We start from the raw sequence: 27,740 nt of genomic DNA, 5'->3' as shown, positions 1-27,740 counted from the left end.
TGCGAGCATTGCATGACGCCAGCTGCTGTAGGGCCAGCCATTGAGTTCTGAGGCTTTAAGGAAGTACATGCGTTGCTGGGAGGAGGCTGTATTTTCACTATAGAACGAAGTTGGGTTTGAATTTTGCATATTCCTTCCCTTCTATTCCGGAGGGCAACAACGTAGTCCCAGTATAGCTAAGTCTGCCTTTCTATTGCTGCTTCAGTTGACAGTAGACTTGTTACAGTCAAAATCTGACAATATATTGCACGAGGCAGAGTAAATCTTTCTAATTGACTTCATTCTTTTTCTGAAGTATGTGCAACTCCTGAGCGGCTATCATCATTACAACTCAGCCCCAACCTGCCACCTATTGGCTCAAGAACTTGCCTCCACACCCTCCGCACAGCTCACTCGAAATCTGTCTTGCTGCAGATGCAGCAGTGTCACCAGCCATGGCTACAAGATCGTCCGGCTTGAGACACTTGGAGCCACAAATACCGCAGGTGTTTGAAACCCCTGGAGCCAGTATGGGCAGACCGCTTGCAGCACAATTCTCTGTTGTGTGTGATTAGTTACCGTGTAATTTTACTGGGATGTGTGAACCGTCTTGCTCACCGAATACGTGACCCTTTGTACATTTCGAAACGTTGCCGAGAACTGTCAGCGCCGCACCGCAAAATACGCAAACCTGCTTTTCGGCGACAGGCCGCAGCGTGTCCCTTAGCTTCTGGTGTTTTGAGCTGGCCTCAGCGGGCACCTCGTTCGGCTGAGCAACGCCAGGCACACGCGGGCCACCGCCATACATCCATTCGAAAGCGCGAGCTTCGGTTGACAGCTTCCGGGTAGAGAGGAACGCCTCGTCGACGATGTTTGTGCTTCGGCCAAAGAGAACCTTACATCTCAAGCCGGCAAATGTGTGGCGCTCGGGTTTGATAGCATTATTGACTGTGATGAATATAGCAGTGACTCCCCCTCCCGGGGTTGAGGACATGCCCCAAATGCGGATGCGATTCACGTGAACCTTTTCCATTCCATCCAATGGATCATTCAGCTCCTGAACAAGTGTGGCATTACCCTCCTCTCCTTCTTCCTCGGAATCATAGTCGAAATCTTCGTCATCTTCATCTTCTGGGTCTTCTTCTTCTTCTTCGTTCTCTTCGTCTTCACTCCCTTCAGCATCGGATCCGGACGCTGCTGAGCCGCCCTGGTTGTGATGGCGATATGCTAACGAAAAGGGCTGCGTGGCTTCAAGAATTTCCGATATCTGGAAGATCAGCTGGGGCTTTGCAGAAGTATCCTCGGGGTTTGGAGGCAGAGGAAGATTCGTCTGATACCAATCCGTGTTGGTGGGTGTGGCAGATAAGCGGGTAAGTGAGAAGTAGGGACTGTCTGTGGTCTTCGAGATATCAGGTGGGTGAATAACCAGACCAGTGATCGGGTTAAAGTTCTGATCAGCCATCTCTTGTGGCGGATAGGTGCTATTGCAGTCAAGTGTCGAGTGTTTTGCAGTAGTCTCAGGTGCGGCAGTGGTATCAAATCCAACGTTGAAGGACTCGACTGCGAAGGGGGTAGCGATGATGCCTCGGCACTCTTTGGATGAACCCTTCGTCCATATCTACTCAATATTAGTCTTGGCTATCACGTCTCCATAAGGATCATTGTAAAATTACCAAGTCTTCCCAGACAACGAATGCATCCGGGGCAAGATGCAAGCAGATACCCGTGCAATCTACAGGCTGTACTTCTATCTCCGGTGTTTTCATATCGTACCAGCCTCCTTTGATAGTAACCTGCCGGAATCCGACGTGATTCCTGGTGACATACGAAAGAATCGCAGTTCGAGAGCCAGGACGCTGCAGCCAGGGACTCCATTTCAAAGCGAAGGAAGAGCCAGTTGGCGAGTAGTCTGGATCCGATGGCTGAAGGATGTAAGCGACTTAAAATATCAAATGGCTCGGGTGGATCGGGTGGTACCTACATCGCCTTTGCCATGGGGCCCTTCTCCACTGAACCTGGCTACTTCTTCTACTCTCCATTTGCCTGAATCGTTGTCTTCGCCCGAAGATGCATGTTTCGATTGCACGACCAGGATGGCGATCTCGTCCTCATCATTCATATAAGCCAGCAATGAACCGTTTCTATCGAGGTCTCTCGCCCATGAGAAGGAAGTCACATACTCCCTCGAGTATGGAGAATCGTGGCCCTTGGCCCGTGGAAGTAGCATGTTGCCTCCGACGCTCCAAGGGGCGACCCAAGATCCAATCGTCCGAATATTTCGACCCTTGATTTTCACACCACCTACAACGCTGGATATTCCCTCGCAGTAGATGGTCAGAGCGCCACTGCCGGTAAGTACGCCTAGGACGGATCTCTTCATCCTCCCTAGCCCACCAGGGGACCATTCGATGGCGACCACATGGTTCAGGGAGTTCCCAACATTGGCCACCACGCTCTGTCCGGATCCAAAGTCGGGTTCGAAGTCTGGGAATTCTTGTTTGACTTCATCGAACAATGGTCGATTGAGCACGGGTCTCCGCAGCTCGACAACCGGGAAACGAAGTCCAATCTCATGATATTGCCGCCGGGTGTCCAGATCCGCGAGTGAGTTTGGCGTCGCCGATGTCCCCTTTGAGGGAAACTCGGGCAGGTAAAGATAGACACAGTCGTCGGACGCGATTGCGAGTTCGGCGTCGGGGGACCAAGCAATGTTATGGGTCGTCAGAGGGACTGCGCGGAGGCTCAGAGTCTCCAGCGGCAAAATGCCCCCTCCATCTTCAGACGCCATCTCGACGATGATCACCTAAGCTTTGAACAATACGATGCGCAGTATTGTACACCGGTCAAGATATCCCTCGTTCACGGGAAGTGGGATGAGAAAATTCTTCTTTGAAGCGGCTCCTCATAGCGGTATCATCGATGCTATTTCGGCATCGCCATTGCAGCATAGACAATCTCTTTGGTCGTAGAAATGCACAGCCTGGGATTCCACTAAGTTGTCGCATTTACCCGATGAACTCCGCTGCACGCACGTTAGTATTCATCTTAAAAGATCTCGAGGTTCTTGAACCAACCACCACTCAAAAATAGTCCATCAGTCCTCTCAGGGAAATGTGAACGAACCATCGACGACTGGATTCACAATTGGCAAACGAAGTGCGCGAAGCAGCGAACAGTTGGCGGCAGCCCGCGGCAGCTGCCGCCTCAATCCATGCTTCATAATGGCATCAGTGTCTCGCTCACCACGTTCAAAGCAAATGCATACAAATCCTGTCTGAATTTGAGCTTAAGACTGTTTAGTACTTTCCTGAGCGCATGATTGGAATTTCGGTCCCAGTGATGGATGCCAAGGCCAGCTCCCTCAGCTCGGGCTTGGAGTGTAGTCTAGACATGATGCATATGGTTCGCCATGGCGAGTTGGAATAGAATGCTTTGTAGACGGGGCATAAGGGTAAAACAGTTCCTTCGGATATAACCTCTGTGGGTGGCATATCGCCGACACATTGCGCTAATTCATATCTTCGTCAATTAATTTTCTATAATTACAGCAGACTTCACGCTGAAGACTCCAGGTACGAGCTGAGAGCCCACAAGCCCGTACATCCAGCCAAAGCAGTAACACCAACCAGCTTCTTCACCCACCAGTTGTCGTCGTTCAGAGGCTTCGCCGATGGGAGGTTTTTATATGATTTGCTCTCGGGCTTGGGCCCCTCGCTGGCGTTCTTGGAGGCGGCCTCCTCCTCTTCCGCAATCTGCTTGAGCTGTGCAATCGTCCTACTAAGCGCCAGCATCTCGTCATCAACGGTGGCGTTCTTTGCTCCGTCAACCTCGACATTCTGGACGTTGCCGAAGAAGTCCGTCAGCAACCGGCTGCGGGCTGCATCAGCTCCACCGCGGAAAAGATCATATCGCACGCCTGCGTGGGAATGAATCTTCTCATAGCTATAGCTGTCGAACAGCTCTCCCACCGTCTTCTTGCTGCTCAAGTCCTTGACTTCGGATTCGAGGAACTCCAGGTTGTAGTAAGTGTAGCGATCGATAACGGCTACGCCGACATCGTTGTCGGCGTGGTGTGAGTAAGAAGACTGGTCAAGCTCGGACGATCCCGTCGCAATAATGTTCGGAGAGTAGATCTTGGTATACATGGTGTTGGCTTGACACGTGTCAATCATGAAGAGGATCTCGTGGTACCTGCGGTAGATAGCTCGATTAGCACTGGAAAGTGGGTTGCAGACATCGCATGATATACGCACCTCCTCTTCTCCCACATCTCCTCAAAGGCATCAGCCAGATCAAATGCTCCAAGCTCCTCGGCATCTTGGAACTTGAGAAACTCGTTGCCGCCATGGCCCGTCATGTAGACAAAGATATTGCTTCGGTCGTCCGTTAACAGCCGCTTGCTCCTGGGCATTTCATCTCCCACCCGGTCGGTCAGCAGGCGGATGAAGTTCTCGACGGTGACCTCGTAGCCCCGGTAGTCGACCTCGATGTTGTCGCCGTATAAGTCGACGGCCCGGTCCGCATTACTATAGACGGTGCCGGGGAATGCGTTGCGCGGGTTGCAGGCCATGTCGTCGGGCAGCATCAGAATGATCTGGGAGTCGGGGATGCCCAGGCGCTTGACGGTGCGGTACATGGAGAGGACATTGGAGAGATGGCGATAGTTGAACCAGAACCGCGACGTCCCGACCAGGACGGCCCAGTTGTTGGTATGCTCTGCGGAGACGGTGGCCAGCAGGCTCGCGGCCAGCAGCACTGGCAATTGGAACATACCCGACAGCTTCATCTTAGCGTTCGGTTGTTCGGGTCTCAAAAGTCATTTGGGGAGAGAGGACGGAGAAGCGATGACGCCCCTGGAATTGCTCACTCAACTGCGCCCGTGGATGATTTGTCAGGGACTCTCCCGTCGGGACTCCCTTTCGCGACAGGCGTCCAAGGGCCAGGTTGCTGGGATGCTCGGTCAGTGCGGCTCACCGACGCCGGCTTAGCTTCTTTGTCTCTAGCGCCGAAAGACCCTCTTCCAGAACCCCTCCCCCACTACTCTGCATCGGTAGGCAACCTACGGTGCTGGAGCTACTGTCGCATTCAGCTGAGCTTTTATCAGATGTGCCGGTCTGCAATATCCGTCCATAGTATTATCGAGGCTCTGCCCGGCTCATATATCTAATTGTTCTCTGCCGGTTGCTATAGGGAGTTACCTAGGCATATTGGGCAAACTGCGATGGCAAGCAGATACTCCCAGACCTTGCCAGTACCTCTAACTCGAGTCAATTTTTGCTACGGGTCTACTGCATGCGTGTGCGAGAGTTTATCAGATGAAGTGGTTAAAATGTGGGCTGATCAGAATCCCGCCGTGTTGCTCTTGTCGACGCGACTGTCGGCTCGGGCACATTCCCGCCTAGAAGTAGCAGCCTGTTGCTAATGGCGTTCCGTTCTGTTCTGTCTTGAGGACCTACCTGTAGGTTTGTCTTCTGCCTCCTCGGAGACGGAGACGGAGACTTGTTGGTGGCCACGACGTGCTTCGTCGAGCAGGAAGTAGCCAAAGTAGTAGAAAGGAAGAAAGAGTCTTTGCATTTGTGGTTGCTTACTTAAGCAGAAAAAGCCGTCACATGCTTTGCGGGCGCGGACGCAGAAGGACGCGTAAAATGTCTCTCTCCTTTGACCGGTGGCCCAAGGTCGAGGCAAGCTATCCATGACGATTCACGGAGCCAAAGGGTCTTTTCCAGGGTCTTCCTCTAGCCGGGCCCCTGGGGCGCGGTTTGCAAGGGCAGGAAAAGGTATGACGCCCTAGTGCAGCATGATTCAATCATGGGCGCGGCGAGCTCTCCCTGCCAGTGCAACGCTGCCCCGCCTCCGACATGCTCGGTGATAGTTCGTGCGTGCTTGTTTCAATGTGCAAACGGTGATCGCTGGCTCCACACTGAAGCATATTTCTGCTCCCACGTGTGACTCTTTCTTCTCTCTCAGCGTTTGAAGACTTTTGCCCGCTCTAGACCATGGGGTGGAAATGAGAAAGCTTCGGCTCAGCCGTCACGAGACCGGAACAAACCTGACCGCGTGCCATCTCATTTTAAGGGCCCGAGGTCGCCCCCGGGACCTACCCTTGTTCCCTCGAGGAATGGTCCTCGGTGGCCTACAAAGAGTTCTGGCCAGCCCGCACCGTGGTTTGCCGTGAACAAGACCTCAGAAGACTTTGCAGCATCGGGAAACCCGTCCGTGAGAACCATGGGCAAGCCTCCGGCTTATGTATTCGTCGTGCGGTACGTCCCCGCAGTAGCGTCAGTCCTCGCTCGTCCAACAGGACCCCAGCTAACGTGCAATAGGCATGGTAACCGCCTTGACGCCGCCGACAAGCAATGGCATCTTACCTCCCCGACACCTTACGACCCTCCCTTGACCTACGGTGGATGGCTACAGTGCAAAGGCCTGGGTGCTCGCATCGCTTCCATCCTGCAGGAGAGAGAGGAGCAGGATGAAGCCGCCCGTGCAGTCGCCGCTGCTGCTGCTGACGGACCCCATCACGAAGGGTCGCCGCCCAGGAAAAAGCGCCGTTACAATGTGATACTGCATAGCTCGCCATTCCTCCGCTGCATACAGACGTCTGTGGCAATAAGCGCCGGTCTGGCCTCCAACCCTTCGCCTTCAAGTATCCCAAACGGCAGCCATGTCTCTCGAACGCAAACCGCACGGGTGAGCCAGGTCTCTTCGTTCTCGAACCCGGCCCCGACACCGACCCGGCCGACGATTACGACAGATGTGCCTGCTATAACCACTCCGCAAGATTCCAGCTATATCCAGAAGAGCATACTGCGCCTTGACGCCTTCCTGGGAGAATGGGCCTCCCCCGATTACTTCGAACACATTACTCCACCTCCAGAATCAGCCCTCATGCTCGCGACAGCAAAGGCCGAACTTTTTCGGAAGGAGATGCATATCAGCTACTCCCACTCCCACTCCCACTCCCCCGCTCGAAACACACTCAGCACGCCTAGTCAGCTTTGGAGTTCGCCGACTCAGACCCAGAGTTCTGCCTTGGACAGCCTTCCCAAGATAGGCGAATCTCTTCTTGGGAACACGGTCAACACAGGGTCAGACAACAAGGGAGTTCGAAATATGTCTCTCTCTGAACCGGCCTTACCTATAGGATACACTGCTCCGGTTCCGGCGTACGCAATTTCGCCTTCTGAGCCGATTCCAATTGGTTATGTCGCACACGCACGAGATGCGTGCGTCGACATTGACTATCAGTGGGATTCAACGCGCGACCCATTGTTCTGGGGCGATGGGGGCGTTTTGCCTGAAGAATGGGCCGCCATGCACCAACGTTTCCGAAAAGGGTTGACACGGCTGATCGAGTGGTATTCGACCGCTGATCATCCCGGGCAAATGGTCACTAAACTGCCTACAACGTCCAAAGGTGCAGAGAATGGCGCAGATGGTGCAGATGGTGCTAGAGAAGATGCTGTCCATGACGACACCGAGATCGAGAATGTTGTCATCCTCGTCTCTCACGGTGCCGGTTGTAATGCTCTGGTTGGTGGCATCACAAATCAGCCGGTGCTCGCAGATGTGCCCATGGCATCCTTGACGGTGGCAAGACGACGGCCCATCTCGAAACATGGCGACAGTGCTATAGGTGAACGGGCTGTGTCGTCTCTAGAAGATGCACTCACTAGGATAAAGCCAACAGTTCCGGAGCTCTACGAGCTTGCAATGTTCGCCAATACCGAACACCTGTCCGGGGGCTCCGCGTCGGTTAGTAGATCGTCCAGCGTGAGCAGCCACACGAGGGGCCGAGCCTCAGGTCACTTCAGTTCGGCTCTTAAGGACATCAATTTTGGTGCTCACTACGGTCAACCTAGGGACCATCGCAGCAACTCAGTGAACGCCTCTTTGGGTAGTCTCAGACGAAGTTCGGGCGGTACTGCCTCGACATTGAGATCTCCGTCGCTCATCTCGAGCGGAGGTGTGAAAGGGGGGATCACCGTTGGCAGTGGAGTGACCAGCTTCGGTACCTCAGCTCGGAAGAACTCGGCCAGCCTATGGACCCCGAAGCAACAGGCCCAGGATCCAGTTGGAGACCCGGACTTGCCCATGACACTAGACTTCGGCCACGAACAGCAGTCCCAGAAGCCGCCTGAGACTGTTGCGGAGGTGTCAGAGGAGAAAGACGGACAGCTTTCCCGAGTGCACAGTGAAGAGCACGATAGCTTCGATGTGGATGCGATTCCGAGCTTCTCGTCTGGGTCTGGCCTTTGGGGTACCCCTCGACCACCTGATGAGGCCGAGCGTCTAAGAGATTTCAGCTCGCAGAAGAGGCGGTGGACTGTCACTGAACGATAGCCACGTATAGTCACCAGCGATGTATAACCGAAGTCTTTGATGATGTATCAACATTCCACGACGGCATCCTTGATCCAATCCCGCAGAAGGTGGCGTACAGGAAATTTATTGAAACCTTTGTGTTGTAGATACCACTCAATTGAAAACGCATGCATGGCATAGGAGCGACAAGGTAAAGGGCATACATGGCACATGGTAATGAAAGACCATTGCATGGGTTCAGCGATGATATCAACTCTCATTCGGCGAAATAGAGAAAAGTTATTTGCTTCGTTCCGAGGACGCACTCTCCACATCTGATGTCTTTCAACTTCGACACCACCGCCTGCATAGAAAATGCGCTGTGAAAATGTATCCACGATGGTTGAAGAATGTGTCATATTCGATAATTATTGAGAGCAGGAGAACTCTTGTGGTCCTTCCTATACAACTACAGCCCAAGTACGGTGCCCCAGTATCCTCTTCTACCAACCATCCCACAAACTGGCGTATACGATATGGCCGCACAGGATGCAGCCTAGGATTCAGAAAGAAAAGAGTTTAAACCCATATCCCGCAACGTTTCCAGGGACACGCCTTCGCGCCAACCCGCGACAACGATGATCGCGTCGTAGTTGAGAACGCAAACGTGATGATGTCCGTCTTTCTGACACAATACGACGCGCGCACAGTGCTGGATACCGAAGTTGTTCCAAAGTCGATCAAGCTCCCGCCAGCAACGCGTCCTTGTACGAAGGCGGCGGCTGGGCCACCGCTCTGCGGGTAGCAACGCGGTTCTGGTACGACCTCCATATCTGGTAGGCCTCCATGAAAGTCCAGGCGAGGAGGCCCAGGGGTCCGGCGAGGGTGAACAGAAGGAAGATGAGCACCCGCCTTTCCCATTTGAAACTGCACTTCTCCGTGACCAGAGTCCTGCACAGGGTGCGTGCGTTGAGTAAGCCTAGTGGTATCCATAGAAAGATGAGGAGGGTTGCGGCGATATCCAGGAAGCACTGCACCATGTCAATCAGCTTGGCTTTCGTCTGGGCGAAGTTCATCGTTGCCGTCGATCCCGATTTCGTATACAGAATTTATGTTGAGACTTGAGAAAATGTTGTTCCTATCCAGTTGACCAAATCGATAAGCACTCTACAGAGGAATTCGGTCCAAGTCATCTGGCTTTCGAAGCCTTTTCCTTCTCGAATGTGTTCGAAACCTTCTCAGAGGTAGATATAGTTCAACAAAAACTAGCCAAGAATCGTCAGGAGCAGATTGGTTTCTCAAGGCAGTTCAAAATTTACACCGGCAGCTCTCAGAAAACGCATATTCAAAGTCTATTCAGAGGAAGCTATAATGGGCAGGGTATTTCATGGCGCAGTTCCTTCCTGGGCGACCTGACGCTGGAGAAGATCTAGCAATGGGCCCGTGCAGTCCTCCTGGCCCATGAACACCTCGACAACCTTAACGCCTTCGCCCTCTTTCAGGTCCGGCGAAGCCAACACAGTTTTGAGCTCCCCCCACGTCTTGGCCCGGAAGAAGCTCTTGCTCGCGGTCTCCTCGTCCATGCCGAATAGCCGGAGCGCAAAGGCATGGTCCCACTTGGCGATGCCGTTGTACGCTTGCTTGCGGCCGTGGATGACCCGCTCGATGGTGTAGCCGTTGTTGTTGATGACGAAAATGGTCACGTTCAGCTTCTCCTGGATGATGATGCTGAGCTCTTGTGCCGTCATCTGGAGACTTCCGTCTCCCATGAACAGAATCGCACGGCGTTTCTGGTTGGCTTCTTGGGCCCCCTTTTCCAAGCTGGTTTTCAGCATATCTCGCTGGGCGAGGGCCGCCCCCAGGGTTGCTGGCAGCATGTATCCAATCGACAGCCATGTCACTGCGGTGAAGAACCGCGAACCGGGTGGTAGCTTCATCGTCCTGCCACCATAAGAGGCTGTCCCCGTCTCTGCGAGAACAACATCGCCTTTGCGTAAGATCGGGTTGATTATGCTGTAGAAATGCTTCTGAACCAAGGGGTCGCTGTCGACCACTTCCGGTTGCGCCTGGATGGTGTTTGGAGGCCCATCCACTTTGACGAGACGATCTGACTTTAGCTCTTTAAGTAGTCTCTGTAAGAAGCGAGCAGGTAATATGTCCCGGTAAATATTTGCTCCGGCAGTTAGGGTGTTTTGCGATAATACTATCGCAATGGTCTTGGGTGGGATAGTAGTAAAGATGTTGGTGTTGGTATCGCTAAGGTGCGGCCCCAGGTGGAGTATGAGGTCTGCTGACTGGTGGTATGCAAATGCCTCATCGGCGCCAAACTTGCCTGCATCAACTCCGTAGACGTTTGGCAGCTCCTCATTGACAAGGCCCTTTCCGAATACCGTCGTCCAGGTGGGCCATTGCGTTGCCTTTATCAGTTGATCGATCTCTTCCAGGATGCCGAGCGACCTGCTCTCCCCGTCGACAAGAATCAGCGGGCGTTTGGCCGAGTATACTCTGTCGAGAAGGCATTGGACGCCGCTGGCTTCTGCCTCAATTTCGGGGGGATCCGGCAGCTGGAGTGAGGGCCTATCATGCAAGTTGGAAGACGAAACCAACGTGTTCACCATATCGTCCGGTATCTCGAGATAAACCGGCCGCTGATGCAGCAACGCTTGCTCTATGATCCAATCGACCTGGTTCGGTGCCAGACGAGGATCCGTCAAGTTGGTCTGCGCCGCCGTGACGTGCGAGTGCATCTCGGCAAACCGCCGGTAGTCGGCATCCGGGAACGCATGGTGCATAAACACCCGGTTCTCCTGAATGGTCCGCGACGGCGTCCCAACAATGTGTACAATGGGTGCTTTCTCTGCGAATGCCCCCGCGATGCCGTTTACGGCGGACAGCTCTCCAACACCGAAGGTGGTCACGAGAGCGCTAATCCCGTGGAGTCTAGCGTATGCATCTGCGGCATACGCTGCGTTCAACTCGTTGCAGTTGCCCACCCAGTGAAGACCTGAAGGCTCGACAAAGTCGAGTAGCTTCAGGTTATAGTCTCCCGGAACACCAAACACGGACCGTACCCCTAATTGGTGTAGTCGAGCAAAGACATAGTCTGCGAGCTTGATGGTGCCGTTGGACGGCGACGAGACTAACATGATTTATGGGTTTATTGTGAGAGAAAGATTTGAGTGTGAAGAGCTTCAAGATGAAGTGAACGTGTACGATGAGGGGTTGGTCTTAAAGATGTACGAACTAATTCGGCAATCATCGTGACCATCCCTTTCTATAGGTCCTTGGACGTTACACCGAACTACGCCGATGCTACCCAGCAATGCTGCCCACCGAGCACTCCCCGTTCTCCGTTAGCGCTCGTCGATTACTCCGACAGACACCACCCGCCCGCTATGTTCACTCCGGCAATTGCTAGTTTATCATAACGTAAGCACGAAACTATGAGTATGGGATTCCAGATTATACGCAAGTACCTTTTTCAAGTTTCTCATGGCACATCTACTGCAGCTGCGTATTCATGCCAGATGATATGTATCCCGAAATACCAAGTTGTGGTCATCATGGCTTCAATTACAACGAAGGCTCAGATTATCCAAGCCGCAATTTATTATTTTCTAACCTCCACCTACGTGCTTTCTGAGGAGTCTCCATAGACCAACCGTCGTCGTCCTTGCTCAATTTCAGCACCAACGACTTTGTCTCCTTCGTCGACTCGCATCGCAAGATCAAAAACTAGTTGTGTATGGCTTCAATTACATGAAAAGACATTAGCTTTACTGTGTGGCATAGTTCTGTTGTGGGTAACCTTGCTGCTGAGGTTGGCCGTAGGCCGGTTGCTGTTGTTGAGGCTGTCCAGGCTGAGCGGCATATGGCTGCTGAGGTTGGCCGGCATACTGTTGTTGTTGAGGCTGCGCAGGCTGACCAGTGTAGGGCTGTTGATCCTGCTTCTGAGCATGGCCAAGCTCAACGTTACCCGTTGAAGAGGTCTCACGAACAGAAGCAAGGATAAAGAACACCAGGTTGACAATGGCGAGAATCCATATGATGGCACCCAGGCCAGCGCAACCACCCATCACACCGCCAAAGGTGTCGTTGTACCCAAAGGAATAAGCTGAGGCAACAGAAGCCCACGAAGCAGCCCAAGCCCAACCGGAGAGCCAGAATATAATGCTCAGGATGTAGGCAATCAGAAACCCGATGCGGTAATACAAGTGTTGGACCCTGAGTTGGAAGGCAATGTCGAGGCCGTAGATGATCCAAGTCTTGATGACCTGTTGAATCGTTAAAAAAAGACTGTGCTGTGATCATGGGGTAAGGAGCTTGCAGCAAGGACTAACCAAGAAAATCAAATATCCAGGCGCACCACCAGAGTAATACGTATAGCGGCCGTAAAGTGACAAGGCGTATGCAGCCAACGCAAGGACGATCACGGAGAGAATTATGATGGCACCCTTAATAAAGATGAGCCATTTGGGTGTTGGCGCAGGCCCAACGGCCATGAGTCCACTCGCAGCCATGATTGACAATGAGAGTTACAGTCTTCTTGCTCTTAGTGACAGGCGATAATGAAACTTTTCCCAGAACCAGGAGTGGGCGAGGGATGGAGAAGGCAGAGGATTCGGGAGATCAGAACTAGCAAAAAGGAATGCAGCAGCCTGACTTTAAATGCAACTAGCAGTCAGTCAATCACGCGTAGGAATGTAAACTAAAAGCCACCAAATTCGACCGACTTACATATGGTCAACGACAATCTAGTGCGCATATGGCTTGCTGCGCCTTCGTGATGTATGCTAAAAAAGCAGCTGGCCTTGGCGACCTTTCAGCCCAACACCGCGACATCGGTCTTGCAGGCACCAGCACCCTCCAAAAGCACTTAATACAGAGTCACGCAATCTCGCGAGCCACCACCTCCTAGTGCAATCCCTGTCAAGTCCTCAGCCTTAGAGAAAGCCAGGGTTGCGGTGAGGGTCAAGATCTGCAAGCTGGTTACGCTAAACGCGGCCGGCTGGTACATAAGCTGAAAAGACCCATGAACGATGTCGCTTCCACGCGTGCTGTGATTGGCGCAGACAGTATGCTATCCCGCGCATTAGCTCCCTCAGGCCAAGGATGCTTTTGAGCTTTGGCTTAAGGTGACCGAGGACGGATGCTGTCCTCTGCCGACATGGCCATAGCCCAGATGACACACTTATTGAGCGTAGCTTGCAGACGGCACGCAGGAGTTGGATAACTACAGAGTCGGCACCCTTGCACTGAGGCCTCTTGCAGAGTCCAATCGTAGTCTATTGCCCTGAAGAGTGACACTCAGGTGCAATGCCTGTAGCCACTTTCTTGTTCAGAGCAGCCAGAAGCAGAGGGATGCGCGGGCATTGCTCAAGCATGATACCGGATTGCTACAACTTCCCTTGGTTTCGGAAACCACGATGCACATTATCGACTACGCACGCAGGTGTGGAATGATGGAAAGGGCGCTGCAGATGAGACTGGAAAGCGCAAGTCAACCACGAGAGGATGGGATTTTAACGTGAGGTCTGTGCATTCGTCTGTATGGGCAAAAACCCCCAGGCACCCAATCTCCTTTGGGTGAAGAATAGTAGAATCTGAAATGCCGTTGTCTCACAATGTCGCTGATCCGGGGGAAGCTGGCGCGAGCCTCGCATTCTAGTTCGGGCTCTTCGGCATGTTAAGCGAGCAACGTTTACGATCGACATCAGTAACAGATGCATCATGGTTGAGACGGAGAAAAGCGTCCCTGTCCCTTGTCAGGGATATCGCGAGCTTCCAGCTCACGAGTATGCACGGGGGAACGGACTGTCTTCCGACTTCGAGATCGACCCGTTATCCTTGTTGACGTTACCGAGTCACGACAGCTATGATTTCTCGGCAGACGACGACTCTTTACACCCTTTGAATATACCTGTTGTCTACTTCAATGAACGTCCCACCTTGACGAAGACAGCAGCACAGCTGCTCAACCAGACTATGGGCAGAGTTGCTGAGGAATCTAATCTTCAAGGCAGACCCAGCACCCCATCAAGGTGTCCTCCGAAGCTAGAACCACCCCTGTTGCGGACGGACCACGAATTCGATTGCAGAAAACTTGAAAACCAAATCCAAACAACGCAGAAAGCGTGGGTTCCCGATGGTGCCGTGCCTGCGGAGCCCCTTGATTCGTCTCAAGATGAATCCTTGGAATTCCCTACATTTGCATATCTGTATCGCGAAGACTTGCTGGCAGTTATCAGCAAGGACCGAATTTCGATTTCCAAAGAAACACTGGAATGTTTGAGGTCGACCATACAGAGTTCATGGACGGATACCGAGACCAATGCAGTGATCCTGGACGAGATTGCAGCGCAGAGGGCATGTTGCTATCCTTCTGAATGTTACGCGGGTCTGTCTACTAACGCAACATCGACAGGGGCATAAGGTAGAGAGACTGACTCCTCCGCTCACACCGATGAAAACACTTGATTTATTCGTCCCACAGCCAGACATCTGTCAAGTTCCGTTATCCTCTGACCCCAGCACACTACTTGAAGCCGACATGAATGAGGCTCACGCCGCTTTACTTTCAGACGGCTGTTCATCGCCGCACTTCAAAACGCCCGAACTGTCTCCGATAGTGGACTTGACACTGTTTGAAACTCCATTGTCAAAGCCAGACCAGCGACGAGTTGAGGAACCTTTGATGCCGTTGGAGTTTGTAGGGACCCCATCATCTAGCCCAACGCTAGACCTACAACGGACAGCAATGGAAACCTGTCATTTCCAAGACGAAGTCAGCGCGGAACCTGTTTCTCAGGACAATATCGATGCGTTGTTCAGCGATGATCTTGCTAGTTTCATGCAGCAAACTGCCGTAGACACAAACAGGGCAATTGAGCAGGAACGTATAGAGCCAACAGCAACAATCGCTCGAGTCTCGGTGCCCGTGATGGACTTCAATCTACCTGAACTTACGTGGGATCAGAATGACAACGATTCTCAAAGCCATTTTCGATTTATCCACGCGGAGTGCGACAGTATAAGTGTGCCAGAATGGCACAGAAATCCTCTAGAGGACCGGCAGATGTGGTGGAATCCTTTCCCTTCAAAGCTTGGACACATCTCGCTTACAGAGGCTATCGACTATGACAACGAGCCTCAATTGTCTCTCCATTATCCCGAGCCCCAAAGTGTCCCAACCAGTGAGTGTTACGTATGGAAGAAGCCAGGCTTGTCGATTCTAGAAGGTACTGATGATGAGGAGCTGGAGACATGCCAAATCCACATCGACTCAAACCATGTCATTCACTCACTTGTGAGGAAACGCAAGCTCGACATGCTTGAAACCGTTTCAGACGATCCACAACTATCTTCGCCTTTATCACCTGTAGATCTCGTCGAGACTACTAAGACTAGGCCAATCATAGACAACTCGAAGCCTTTATTGGTAGGAGTCGACGACCCTCAAGTGTCGTCTACCCTGCTTTCAAATTTTGTGGGGCTTCGTAATTATAGGAAACGAAAGAATGAGACAAGTTCCTTCTTTTCAAGTAATAGCGCCACACGGAGGTTCGAGCAGCCTGGGCATGTAGCAAACGCGCCATCGAGACCAAAAGACCCTAGGGAGAAGCAAAACCCTTCTGTATCGCCTCTAGAAACCGCGAAGAGTGCCCCTTTACCAGTTCTCAAATACGGAAAACAATATGCGACCATCATCACAGCACTGAATCTTGACCGCGGTGTCGTCGACCAGATTGAGAAATTATTACCTGGTCTGAGTATGGTCGAGCGAGATTTTGAACGGTGGAATATGGTTGGTTGGGATCGCAACTCTGTCTTAAGATCGCCCATCGTCTCGCCTCTCGCTGCAGAAGCAGACATCATAGTTTCGCCGTCGACTGGCATCTTGACCACAACCTTGATCCAAGCCATCCAACAGCCACTTCCGGGGCACAAGGGCAAAGCAGCGATCCGACATAGGATTGAGAAAATCTCTCTGCGATATGAGCGGTTGATCGTACTGGTGTCCGAGGCAAACCGATTAGACGAATCAGCACGGGTGATGAACGCAGCAGAGCAGGCAGCATTCTCCGAGTTGTCAGGATTTGTTGCTGGTTTGAATACCGAAACGCAGCTCTACTACGTTGGCGGGGGTAAGGATACACTGTCACAGTGGCTTGCCCACTTTATCGTCAAGTACTACACCGAAGAGAGCAAAGTCAATGGCGCCGTCATGGCAGATGAAACAACGGCTGAAATGCTATTGCGTCGCGCTGGTCTGAACGCTTTTGCTGCACAGATCATACTAGCAACTTTGAAAGCCCAACATTCGCATGACAATGGGAATGGCCAGTACTCCGGGATTGCGAGTTTCATAAACATGCCACAGGATGAAAGAATACGAACATTCGGGCAGCAATTAGGTGGTAGCAATGTTATTCGAAGAGTAGGAGCTGTACTCGATGCAATTTGGGAACTACAATAATGACCTGTTAGAATCTGTATGCGAGAGCTGTGTGATGGGCTACGTCTTCTATATGGATGACAGTCGGAGAGGCTCAGGGAAAATAAGGGAAAGTAAGGGAAACCCAGATGTTTGCTGAGTCTAAGACATCATATATGGGTAGCTTCATTCAGAATCAGCACCGATTATTGCTAAAGGAATACAATTGCACAAAAGCAGTTTGAATGAGCCATTAATGCATATCGAAACTGTACTTTGTGAGTTTCACTACAATTTAAAAAGACAGCAGCATAAGCTTGAATGTTGGGATCCCACTCAGACTGTGCTATGTCGATCGTGAGAATAGTCAAGCTGCGTGAAAGCTCTCGAAACATGACATCGTGTCTCATTGGTCCATGATTGTATCTTATCACGCTAATGAAATCAATGCAAGATCGCTATAAGCATAGCTGCCATGAACAACATCGCAACGTGATGCTTCCAGCCTGGCCGAGCATTCGATGATGCGGCTGAGCTTCCGGTGTCTGCGGTAGGCGAAGTATCCGAGGGACTTGGTGAACCACTGCCCCCTTCACCTCTGCCAGAAGTGTCTGGCGCGCCCGTGTTTGAACTCTGCTGATCAGACTCGGTCGTCGTTGTCACCGCAGTCGAGGGTGTGGGCCCGCCGGTCCCGTCGGGATAGTAGTAAGTCAGCCAAGTCGAGCACGACTCGTAGCACGTGTGCGTGCCCATGAAGACGGTGTAGCCAGCCTGCGCCATTCTCGCGTACAGCGTCCCGTGCTCGTAGTCCCACGTCGCGGTCGTGGGGAATTCCGCACCGCCTTCCTGGCGCTTGTCCCAGGCCATGTTGTTCGACGTTGTCCGCATCGACAGCTCCTTGCCGGAGAGCGCCTTGACGGAAGTCGCGTAGCAGCCGGGCATGGGATACACGAAAACCCCGTACGCCCTGCCGTCGCGCGTCGTGGTTATCGTCCGACCGGCATCCGATGGGGCTGTGACAAAACCATACTCCCTGGTCCGCATATTAGTAGGTCGAAGCATGCGCTCTATTTAAGTACGGAGAAGGACTTACGTAGGACAGCACGTGGTCGAGTAGTATGATATGTCGAAGTATCCGACGTTATGCCTGTACGAATTATATCCCGGACCGGAATTGGTGACAACTCCAGTGTAGCCGGCGGGACACCCTCCATAATACGAGCCGTCAGTCTGGGGCGCCGGATATCCCGGCAGGTAGCACGAATCAGACGACCATGCGGGCGCTCCAAAGTTGGTTATAGTGCACTGCAGCCAATCCGGAGTAGATGCGGGCCCGTATACCTGGGGCGATGTTATGTAGCAACTCGTCGTCACAACCCACAGATTGCCGGGATCCAGGCACCCAGCTGGTGCAGTAAACTGCACAGTAGGCGTCGGTGTGATAGTACTGGGGAAGGTCGGAGAGGGTTCATAGCTAAGCGGGCAGTTGTTGCCCCAGCATGTTGATTGCGTCGGTGTTGAATATACCATTCCCCTGATCGTCACCGCCTCGGCGAAGAGAACCCCATCCTCTGCCCAGTCCGTGGTGGCAACGGTAATCTCTGGCTCTGTCGCAACCGTGACGGTCACGACCTGCGATCGAAGAACCTCGACTGAAGTTGCTTTACACCCTGGCTGGTCGCGCAATGTCACAGAGATCTTTTCATCGTTGAATTGCGTAGTGATAGCATCGAAGTCCCATTCGTAAGAGTATGCTCTTTGACAGTAGTGGTTAGCGCATATTCATATGCGTTGGGATGGACTAGCAACTCACTCTGGGCAGCAATAGGACCACACTTCGTTGTAAAATTGACTACGGTATGTCTGGACGGAGGCAACCGTATAGCTCTCTGGGCAATCACTGTATGCGACTGTAGATGGATAGGTTGCGAAGCAATTCTCGTCTGTCGCCGAAGTCTTCCGCCTCTCGCCCTGTAAAGTGTACGTACATGGGCCTTCTTGCGACTTCGAGTATGGCAAGGTGATGCAAGTCGCAGTCGAAAGCCAGATGTTGGACGAGGCCACGCATGTTGGATTAGGACTAAACACTGTTGTTACTATTCCGCCTGCCATTTTCCGAGGCGCGGGTCCTGATGTGCTCACAGCTATCGATATGACTTCCGGGCTCAATAATTGCAGAGAGGGTTGTTTATGTGCTCCTGTTTGCCCATGTGCCAAGCCATGCTTCGATCCTTCAGTCATTGTCAACCTGTAGTTACCCTGTAGTAGTGGAGCCGTGTGAGCCGTTAAGTCTTGGCTCGCCCAACATCTCGGCTATCGTGCCGTGAGAAGAGAAAAGCATTTGACATCAATGTGTCGCACGCCGCCGATGCCTCATGCCTTAGAACCAACGATTTGGCGGTGAAACGGACACCAACGTGCCTTGTGAGCCTTGAGAATCGAGGCCATGCAACCCGAGAACTATGGCTCTGACATACTATGCGTTGGCATTGTCAAAGGTTCTTCAGATGAAGGACCGAGATAATTGACTATTGAGGTTGATTCCTACGTTGAATACCTCGAATGCCCTTTCGTAGCAAAATTTCGTGCAATACGCACCCCCATTCTGATAACAGTATATACTACCAATTACCGATGATGAAGATTGAAGCTTGGGTGCCTAATGGTCTTCCGAAACGGCCCATCCTAACTCGCGCAATGGCTTGAGTAAATGACTTCTCTTACTGGCCCAGTCGATTGGGTACGCGGCAAGTGAGAGACCCGGGGTAAGGTTTACTTGGGCGTCGATCAAGTCAAGCCAGCACCCCAACCTGCATATGTCCGATCTTTACTAGATCAAAAGAGGGCAGGGGTTACCGTCAACCGGCATCTCAAGCTCGGGAACCTACCCACCAGTTCGTGCCGAAAAGTCCTGGGACGATCCCATTCACACAAATTATGCTTAAATGATTCCCCATTCGAAGCTTGTCGGCGTTGCAAGCATGGTCTGGCTGCGGAGCCATGGCCGAAAGGGGTCATACGAGCGGGTAGTGGGTCTTCTTGCCCTTTCACATGCTCAAAGTCATACCGAGGGAGATCTGGTGTGGTAATTTTTTTTCTCTAATAAAAGCCATGCACTCATCTGAGACTTCATTGAATTTTCTTTGGGACGTACAATCTGAATTGCGGCAGCGCCACCCTATGTAATGGTAATGGCAGCTTGCCGTCAGTTCTAGAAGTGACTATCTCACTTGTCTCATTTGCCCGTAAACTATCTTCAGTCCTAACTCTAATGAACCAGCTCCCACCGCCCTCTATTTATCAAAATCTTGCTAGAAATGCATCAGACACCCGAAGCGGAACCAGGATAGAATCCACGCTGGAAGACACCCTTGTTGAACATTATTATATACAGGAAACATGCATTGGCGGTGTTTAGAACCTCGACACAGCGATGGCGATCGACTGCGCCTCTGAGTGTGAGATGGATACACTGATCTCCTTGACACCAGCCTGCTTTGCGGCATCGGCAGCGTCACCGTGAAGCTAGATGTCGTTAGCAAAGAGTGATATGCTAGAAAGGACGGCTTGGTTTCTTACTGTTACAATTGGGGCACCGTGCTCATCAGGAAGGACCTCGATGTCCTTCAGCGCAGCACCTCCGCCTCTGCTCTTAACACCGAGACTCTTGAAGACGGCTTCCTTCGCACTCCAGCGACCAGCAAACGAGCTCTGAGGGCTGGGCATCTTACGACAGTATGTGATCTCACGCTCGGTAAAGTTGCGCTCGACGAAATTGTCGTTTTCGATGTTGATGGCGGCAATGTCCTCCACGTCGACGCCGACCTTGTGGTTCTTGGTGGTCTCCAGACTGCGTGCGAGAGCCTCGATTGTCTCCTTGGTGCTCTTGGCCTTAGCTGCTTGAGAGGCAGCAGCCCGCTTGGCGAAATCGGCAGGGTAAGTGAGACCAGCTGACTTCTTGTCCTCACATACACGGGCTTCCGGGTTCAGCAAGACTGAGCTCAGCTGCTCGTCGGTGTAAGGCGAGCTGGGCTTGGCCTGGAACAAGGCGTTGTTGATCAGACCGTTATGGAAGTAGCGGTACGACTTCTTCTGGCGGGAAGCGACCTTCGCGGCGTATGCGTTGAAGGTATCCTCATCAAGGGTGGCGTACAGGTACTTCGGGTGAATACCAATAGCTTGAGCGCCCTTCTGTCCGAAACCGAACGAGGTGACAGAGAAAGCCTTGACACCATCGGTTTGGATGCTGCGGCTGGGGTAGACGATGAGGTCGAATTGCTCCATGATCGAGTCGACGTTGTCTGCATTCCGGTTGCCTGGGACCAAACCGGTGTTGAGGACTTGCAGGCAGCCGTTCAACATCCAGGCACCAGCAGCACCCTTGGGGTGGCCAGTGAGGTATTTCTGGAAGATACCCAGAACGGCATTACCCTTCGTGCGGCCGAGGTGACGCAGTTGCTGGCAGATGACGGATGATTCGTTCTTGTCGTTGGCCTTCGTGGATGTACCGTGGAATGAGGCAACGCCAAGGTCGTCAATGGTGAGGCCCCATGTGGCCAAGGCACCACGCAGAGGGGCGATCGAGGTGTCTTGCTTCCAGAAGTTGTTGCCGAAGCTTCGGAGAGCCTCCTTCTCTTGACGTTCGGCTTCCTTCTCGACGTGGGCCACACGGTCCTGGGTGTATTCCTTCTCGTCGAAGCCTTGGCCCTGGGCCTTCATGGCGTTAATCTCCTCATACAGGTACTCCAACTCGGATTCCTTCCAGTTCCTGATCTGCTTCTTGCGAAGCTCAATCTGGCGGCGGCGGTACTTCATGTCGAGGAGCGGCGAGGGGAACTTGCTAGGGGTCTCACGAGCAGTGGTCAAGACACCCTGGCCAGGTGCAGGGACCGAGCGGCCGATCTTGTCACTGGCCGTGGTAGTGAGGGCCAGGATACCGTAGATGGGAACACCCATGTCAAGGGCAAGCTTGGCTGTCATGATGATCTGGATACCAGAACCCTGGGACTCCATGAAACCGTTACGAGTGGTGGTGGTGGGTCGCGACATCTCCTTGGGTGTGCGACCGTGGGCAAACTCGTCAACTGCGTTGCTAGTGGCCTTCATGTTGGCGAACTCGTAAGAGCCTTCCTCTCCGAAGTCATCAAAACCTCCGACAAGGCAGACACGGGCCTTGCCCTCCATGATGGTCTCGTAACCGATATCAACCGACTCAACAGCTGTGGCGCAAGCACCGACTGGCGTCTTGATGGGGCCAGAAGAGGAGAGGAGCAGCATGTTCACCCAAGCAGCCATGGTGTTGATGAAAGACTCTTGAAGGATATCGTTCTGAACCGGCTTGTCCAAGAATCGATCACGGTGCATGCCACGGAGAGCACCTGCACCACCCATACCGGAACCGATACAGTTACCGACCTCCGAGACGTGAACGTACTTGTAAAACTCGTAAGGGTCGGTGATACCAGAAGAAAGGAGGGCTTCAGCAACAGACACCAACACGAACAGGGTGACCGGATCAACCTGGGAAATGATATCCTCAGGAACACCGTATTTCTTGGCACCCCAACCGGTAGGAATCTGACCCGCAACGAGACGGTCAAATCTGAGGGCCTTGGGGATCCAGAGCGATGCACCCTTCCTCATGCGCACGGTGTATTCGCCACTGTCAGGGATCTCGAAGATCTCAGCCTTGTCACCATGCTCACGCTTGAATTCCTCGGCAGTCTCCTTGGAGGTCTCGAAAGGCTCGAGGTCTTCCTCGATGACAACCTCGTGTAGCAGTTGCTTGTTGTTGGGATCGTACCCATCGAACAACTCGGGCTCAATCAGGCGAATACCAGAGTGTTCAAGAATGTGCTTCTCATACTTAGCCTTGATGTCCTTGTCGTCGACAGGCTCGCCAGACTTGGCATCGACCCAGCCGGAGTAGGGCTGTCCCTTAATGGGTCCGTTGTGGTTCTTGATAAGGCCCATGATCCAGGCCATCTCAACGCAGCCTTCCAGCGAGAATTCACCGTGCGCCTCCATCTCCCAACGGGTTCGAGAGTTACCCCATGGGCCAACCTCGGCGAAACCAGTGATAACAACCACCTTCTCGAGGTCTACCATGCCCTTCAAGTTGTCGTTAAGAGGCTCAATTTCTTGTTTCCAGCTGGGGAGAGTGGGGAAATCGAACTTGATGTTTGCACGGGGTTCGATCAGCTTCCTCTTGTACAGAGACTCAGTTTCCTCGCCGTTGACGACCTTGTTCTCGATCGCAGTCTCCTTGGTCACAGCACGACGAACCTCACTGGTGTTGGTGATGTTCGCACGTTCCTTGCCCATCAACTTGTTGAGCTTCTTGATGAACTGAAGACCACCGTTGAGATCAGCAAAGACGGGCTGGCTCTGGCAAAGATCGACGATGTCCGGCGACATAAGTCCAAGCAAGTTGAAAGCCATCTCCTGCTGGGAGAAGGTGCGAGCACCTTCTTGCTCAACGCTCTCGGCGACGATGTTGTTTCCAGACATGAGGCCAGTACCACGAGTCCATCCGATGACGGCACCGCAAATGGTGAGGTAGTTGCCCCAGTCCTCCGATCGCCAGCGGTTGAAGAGGGTCTCAAGACCAAGCTTAGACTCTGAGTATAGACCGTCGCTACCGAAAGTACCATGGTTTGGTGAAAGGGGTAGTACGACCTGGGCGGGACGAGTCTCGAAGCCACGCTCGAACTTCTGAGTCTTCACGCAGCCGAGAAGACGGAGCAGGTTGGTCAACATGATACGATGGGCCAGCTCCGACTTGGAGTCAATGCCGTCGATCTGGCGACCTTGCTCAGAAATGGCGGCGAAGGGGACAATATAGTCGAGATCCCAGCCGAGACCCTTCTTGGCATCGTAGATGTAGTCGACGAGAGCCTCGACATCCTGCTTGCTACCTTGGTTGAAAGGAACAACCACAAGCTGGGACCCACGGGCGCCGTACTTGGCATACATTGCCTGGTAGTACTCGGTGACCTCACGAGAGAAACGGCTGGTCGTAACCAAGACCTTGGCACCACCGCTGATCAGGCCCTGGAGGACCTCGGCTCCGATCGAGCCAGCGCCAGCACCAGTCATCAGTACGTACTTGCCCTCGTAGGTGATACCATCTCTAGCAGCCTCCTCCAAACAGTCAAGGTAGACCTTGGAGAGCTTCTTGTCGTAAGCCCAACCGGTAAGTTCATCGTAGCTCTTCAGGTGCAAGAATGGCATGGCCTCGGTCTTTCCTTGCTTGGCTGGTACAGAACCCGACTTCAAGGCACTCTTCTTGACCAACCCGGACTTGCCGTTCTCCTTGGGAAGAATCGAGTTCTCATTCATAGCCAAGGACTGGCGGACGCCCTGGGAGATGTTCTTGAGCTCAGCCTGAGCAGTCTTGGGCATGGTTTGTTGAGCCCGGATCAGCTTCACGAGGCGGGCAAGATCGTTGTTCACCTTGGTACGGTTACCATACTCAGTGATCTTACCACCCTCGGCCATTTGCTTGACATAGTGCTCAAGCTTACGGCAGCTCTGTCTGGGAGCTTCCTCGTACTTGATGTTGCCCTGGTTGTCGACGGTAGTGTGAGGGCCAGTGGGCACGGCGACGTCCTTGTAGGCTGGTGCGACGTTGAGAACTTCTTTGCAGTTCTCGATCAACTGCATACCAAGCTCCTTTGCCAACTTGTATGTCTCACCCCGCTCGGTCGGGCAGTTGTCAATGTGGTACTGCATGAATTCCAGGAGCAGAGGGTTCGACTTGGTCATGATTCGAATACATTGGCTGACAATCTCACGATCGACGACCTGGAGTCTTCCGAAAATGACATCGTAGTACATACTGAGCGCGTCTTGTCGTGCCCAATTCCAGGACGAGTCGTATGTTCGGGCCTTCAGTGGGCTGAAAACAGGTTCAATGCCAGAGGCATAGAAGTCGCCGTGCTCGGCTGCCCAGAGGTCCAGTTGGGCTTGGAGGATGTTTTGTGACTTCTGAGAAGCTTGGGCGGCCTTGTCACCAGCACGAAGATCCATCTTGAGATATCTGGCGAGCAGCTCCAGTTGCTGCTTGAACAGTGCACGTTGGTCCTTGGTCAGAGCATCAATGGCAGCAGGGTCCATCATCATACCACCACCGCCACCAGCAGCTGGGCCAGCGGCTGCAGCAGTGGACAAGCTGATACCGGCGTTGGTGGCATACTTCTGGGAAACGTCATCAAGGAAGGCCTTGGCGTCGTTCTCAGCTCCCAGTCTGGCAGGTGGTTCCATGGTAATGGCCAGCAGAAGTGCTCCATCCTGGCGGCCAGGACCAAGACCCCACCTCGTCTCGAGGTATTTGCGGGCTGCTGTGATGTTGAAGCCACCAGGCATCTTTGAAGACACCAAACGCGCAATCAAGGCCTGTGACTGCTTTCCGAGCTGGCCGTTGAATGTGGCTTGCATGACAGCACCAAGCTCGTCAAGTGGCGTGTCCTCGGGCTTCTCAGGAGTTGAGCCGAACTCTTTTCCTAGGTCACCGAGAATCTCATTCTGGAGAGTAGATTTGCCTATTTGATAGTTTAGCTCCCAGGATCGAGTTTTGTAGCCGACTGCAGGTCTACTCACCTCCGACCAAATCTTTGATGGCTTTGCTGAGGGGGATTTCCAGGAAAGGCTTCTTCAGCTTCTGTGCAATCAACGCCCTCACGATGTCCATAGCTTGAACTGGCGCATCTGGTACTGCTGCAGCGGGTCCAGCACTGGGCGCCGCGGGAGCAGCAGCAGCAGCAGGCGCGGCAGCAGCGGCGGGAGCTGAGCTCGAGCTCTCAGCGGGTGCAGCTGCAGGCTCTGGCTCTTCTTCGACTGGATCTACATCGTAGTAGATCTCTTTTGCGTCCTTGTTGTAGCAAAGAATCTGGCGCTGTACGGATTTTGCGGCGTCGTAAGCTTCGTACTTGGAGGCCAGGGTGCGCTTTGCCATCACACCCAGTGTGTCTGCGGGACCGATTTCCACGATCCGCTCGGCCGTCTTCTCGGCGAGGAAGACATCTTGTGTTTCAATCCATCTCACGGGGGAGGCGAACTGGTATGCGAGCAGCTCCACGAGGAGAGTGTGGGCAAGCTCTTGCTCGACTTCAGGACGCATGGTGGGCGTACGATCGAGGCAGTGATTGTGGAGGGTGGAGGAAAAGGGCGAGGATTTCGTACGGGAGAGCGAATGCTCTTTGTGAATCGCTCCACGGGGGTATCTTCTCTAGTGGGACAAAAACGACTGGGCGACAGATCTCGTGGAGGTCGAAATGATGTCTCGTCGTGACCGCCGTGAACGAAGAAAAAAAATTCTATAGGCGGAAGGATTAGCCCAGAGCTCAATGGCCAGCTTACGCCCGAGCAATCGGTGGTAGGTAGGTAGCAAGGGGAAGTGGTATGGGGAGAGGACAGGGACGGAACGGGTGGAAGGGCAGAGCGGTAGGACTGGGTAGGGGGGGAGTCTCTTGTATCTTGCATCTTGCTACTCACATTACAGACAGAGCGATGCCTTCCCCAGAGCACCTCACTGTTGACAGATGGATCAAAGGCAGACCTCAGGAAGGTTTGGCTTGAGATGAATGCAGCTTCCACGGAGTTGGACCTTGGACCTGGGATTCGACGCAGCTATGGAAGATTTTCAGTTCCCAAATGTTGAACCGCAAGAAAATTGGCCGGCTCGAGGCTCGTTAACACTCGCTGCTTGTCTCGCACCCACCCAGGCCATCATGCAGGTTCTTGCAGCCACCCTAGCCCGGGTCTTGCAGGCCACCAGGCCGCCCAGGCGCGCTCTAGCCTGTCAGGGACGCTGGCAGGCCCCAAGCATGCCCTGCGCGCCATGGGGCCATGCTGCCACTCCCTGCCAATCCCCCCCACCATGAGCCACCGTGGGCCACCATGGGTGGCACCGGCTCTCGACGTCGTGCGAGAAACTCCTCAACCATATTCGCGGCCTAGGCCGCTTGCGGCATGGCGCCCTCGAGGACCCCTTCCCCACACAATCTCATCTCACGCGTGGAATCCGCCTCGACGCGGCCTCATGCCAGTTGGGATGGATCAGCCTCGGGGCCTCGCTCGTAAAAGCGTTCCCAGGCCCGCCGTCCAGAGGCTGAAGGATTTCTAGGTTGTGTCCTGCAGGTGGCGGCGAGAGCTTCATAACCTTTCTCGCCATTGACTTTGCCAACTTGTGAGACAATGCTCGGCGGCACTTATCTTATCAGCCGCCGTGGTTGCTATGGACATACATACAAACAGACCAGCCTGATTGCGTCACGGCTGCAGCTGCTCGTCTGTGTTCTGCCCCCAAGCCGACCGGCGCACGGATGTCTAAAATAATCTGCCCGAAGCTGTTTCTGTGCAGAAGCTGCCCCATCCCCCAATTTCTTGGGCCAACCCTGCGGGTCCCTTCCGCTGACCCGTTAGTGGGTAGGTAGGCTGAAGTACCGTTACTTGAGCTGGGTGCTGGATTCCAGCGAGCAATGGAAAAATGCCTCTCGCGGCTGCGTTGCGTTGCGGTGTGTGTGTGTGTGTGTGTGTGTGCCTCCTGGCGCGACAACTTCCCGACCCCATGAGCGCCACAGACATTCTGCATTCTGTCACTCGAGGCTGACGACGGTTCGATATCGATTAAGTTCCAAGGAGTGTTCGTCTCGAGACAGTAGGTGCTGTGGCAAGCTTTGACAGTGCACACGGTTGGCCTCCAGGTCTCAGATGGCAGGAGGATCCTCACTCCACGCTTGTCCGGCCCTGCGGTTTCTTGCCAATGCAAAGACATCATCAGGCATGATGGCTCTGCTTAGGGTAAAAATATATGCTGCGAATGTGCATCGGGCATCGCGATGAAGCCGCTCACTGCTCGGGAGGAACTTCATCGTTTACAACGAGAAGTGCAGACAAGAAGCATGGGGTCTTGGCGCAATAGATATCGCGACCTTTTCTCACAGAGTCGCAGAAGGCGTATGATGACACGGGCAAGATGGCTCACTTCATATGACATACTTTTTTTTTTCAATCAGATGTC

General features: G+C 53.2%; 10 protein-coding genes across 10 annotated transcripts; 3 read left to right on the top strand and 7 right to left on the bottom strand.

The window, feature by feature from the left end:
- Positions 1–349: 349 nt before the first annotated feature.
- Positions 350–2,767, bottom strand: JN550_000768 (uncharacterized protein; the record flags this gene model as incomplete). Its single annotated transcript, XM_049319558.1, has 4 exons — positions 350–537; positions 598–1,597; positions 1,653–1,901; positions 1,961–2,767. The coding sequence occupies 4 exons, from the start codon at positions 2,765–2,767 to the stop codon at positions 350–352; spliced, it is 2,244 nt and encodes a 747-aa protein (XP_049176674.1).
- Positions 2,768–3,533: 766 nt separating this feature from the next.
- Positions 3,534–4,765, bottom strand: JN550_000767 (uncharacterized protein; the record flags this gene model as incomplete). The annotated part of the gene is made up of 2 exons (XM_049319547.1): positions 3,534–4,170; positions 4,233–4,765. 2 exons carry the CDS (start codon positions 4,763–4,765, stop codon positions 3,534–3,536), a joined length of 1,170 nt encoding a protein of 389 aa, XP_049176673.1.
- Positions 4,766–5,837: 1,072 nt separating this feature from the next.
- Positions 5,838–8,322, top strand: JN550_000766 (uncharacterized protein; the record flags this gene model as incomplete). The annotated part of the gene is made up of 3 exons (XM_049319536.1): positions 5,838–5,854; positions 5,973–6,239; positions 6,303–8,322. 3 exons carry the CDS (start codon positions 5,838–5,840, stop codon positions 8,320–8,322), a joined length of 2,304 nt encoding a protein of 767 aa, XP_049176672.1.
- A 701-nt stretch (positions 8,323–9,023) lies between these two features.
- On the bottom strand, positions 9,024–9,359 carry JN550_000765 (uncharacterized protein; the record flags this gene model as incomplete). The annotated part of the gene is made up of 1 exon (XM_049319524.1): positions 9,024–9,359. One exon carries the CDS (start codon positions 9,357–9,359, stop codon positions 9,024–9,026), a length of 336 nt encoding a protein of 111 aa, XP_049176671.1.
- Positions 9,360–9,668: 309 nt separating this feature from the next.
- On the bottom strand, positions 9,669–11,429 carry JN550_000764 (uncharacterized protein; the record flags this gene model as incomplete). Its single annotated transcript, XM_049319513.1, has 1 exon — positions 9,669–11,429. One exon carries the CDS (start codon positions 11,427–11,429, stop codon positions 9,669–9,671), a length of 1,761 nt encoding a protein of 586 aa, XP_049176670.1.
- A 630-nt stretch (positions 11,430–12,059) lies between these two features.
- Positions 12,060–12,803, bottom strand: JN550_000763 (uncharacterized protein; the record flags this gene model as incomplete). Its single annotated transcript, XM_049319502.1, has 2 exons — positions 12,060–12,557; positions 12,624–12,803. The coding sequence occupies 2 exons, from the start codon at positions 12,801–12,803 to the stop codon at positions 12,060–12,062; spliced, it is 678 nt and encodes a 225-aa protein (XP_049176669.1).
- Positions 12,804–14,013: 1,210 nt separating this feature from the next.
- JN550_000762 (uncharacterized protein) lies at positions 14,014–14,715 on the top strand (the record flags this gene model as incomplete). Its single annotated transcript, XM_049319491.1, has 1 exon — positions 14,014–14,715. The coding sequence occupies one exon, from the start codon at positions 14,014–14,016 to the stop codon at positions 14,713–14,715; it is 702 nt and encodes a 233-aa protein (XP_049176668.1).
- A 118-nt stretch (positions 14,716–14,833) lies between these two features.
- Positions 14,834–16,759, top strand: JN550_000761 (uncharacterized protein; the record flags this gene model as incomplete). The annotated part of the gene is made up of 1 exon (XM_049319480.1): positions 14,834–16,759. The coding sequence occupies one exon, from the start codon at positions 14,834–14,836 to the stop codon at positions 16,757–16,759; it is 1,926 nt and encodes a 641-aa protein (XP_049176667.1).
- Positions 16,760–17,161: 402 nt separating this feature from the next.
- On the bottom strand, positions 17,162–18,829 carry JN550_000760 (uncharacterized protein; the record flags this gene model as incomplete). The annotated part of the gene is made up of 3 exons (XM_049319469.1): positions 17,162–17,750; positions 17,811–18,473; positions 18,531–18,829. The coding sequence occupies 3 exons, from the start codon at positions 18,827–18,829 to the stop codon at positions 17,162–17,164; spliced, it is 1,551 nt and encodes a 516-aa protein (XP_049176666.1).
- A 1,302-nt stretch (positions 18,830–20,131) lies between these two features.
- On the bottom strand, positions 20,132–25,838 carry JN550_000759 (uncharacterized protein; the record flags this gene model as incomplete). Its single annotated transcript, XM_049319458.1, has 3 exons — positions 20,132–20,242; positions 20,297–25,260; positions 25,319–25,838. The coding sequence occupies 3 exons, from the start codon at positions 25,836–25,838 to the stop codon at positions 20,132–20,134; spliced, it is 5,595 nt and encodes a 1,864-aa protein (XP_049176665.1).
- Between the last annotated feature and the right edge of the window lie 1,902 nt (positions 25,839–27,740).

The sequence above is a fragment of the Neoarthrinium moseri genome, assembly GCF_022829205.1.
Source record: "Neoarthrinium moseri strain CBS 164.80 chromosome Unknown scaffold2_Wmoseri_CBS_16480, whole genome shotgun sequence".
Lineage (NCBI taxonomy): Eukaryota > Fungi > Ascomycota > Sordariomycetes > Amphisphaeriales > Apiosporaceae > Neoarthrinium > Neoarthrinium moseri.
Note: the sequence above shows the minus strand (reverse complement) of the source record. Positions and strands in the feature narration are given on the sequence as shown.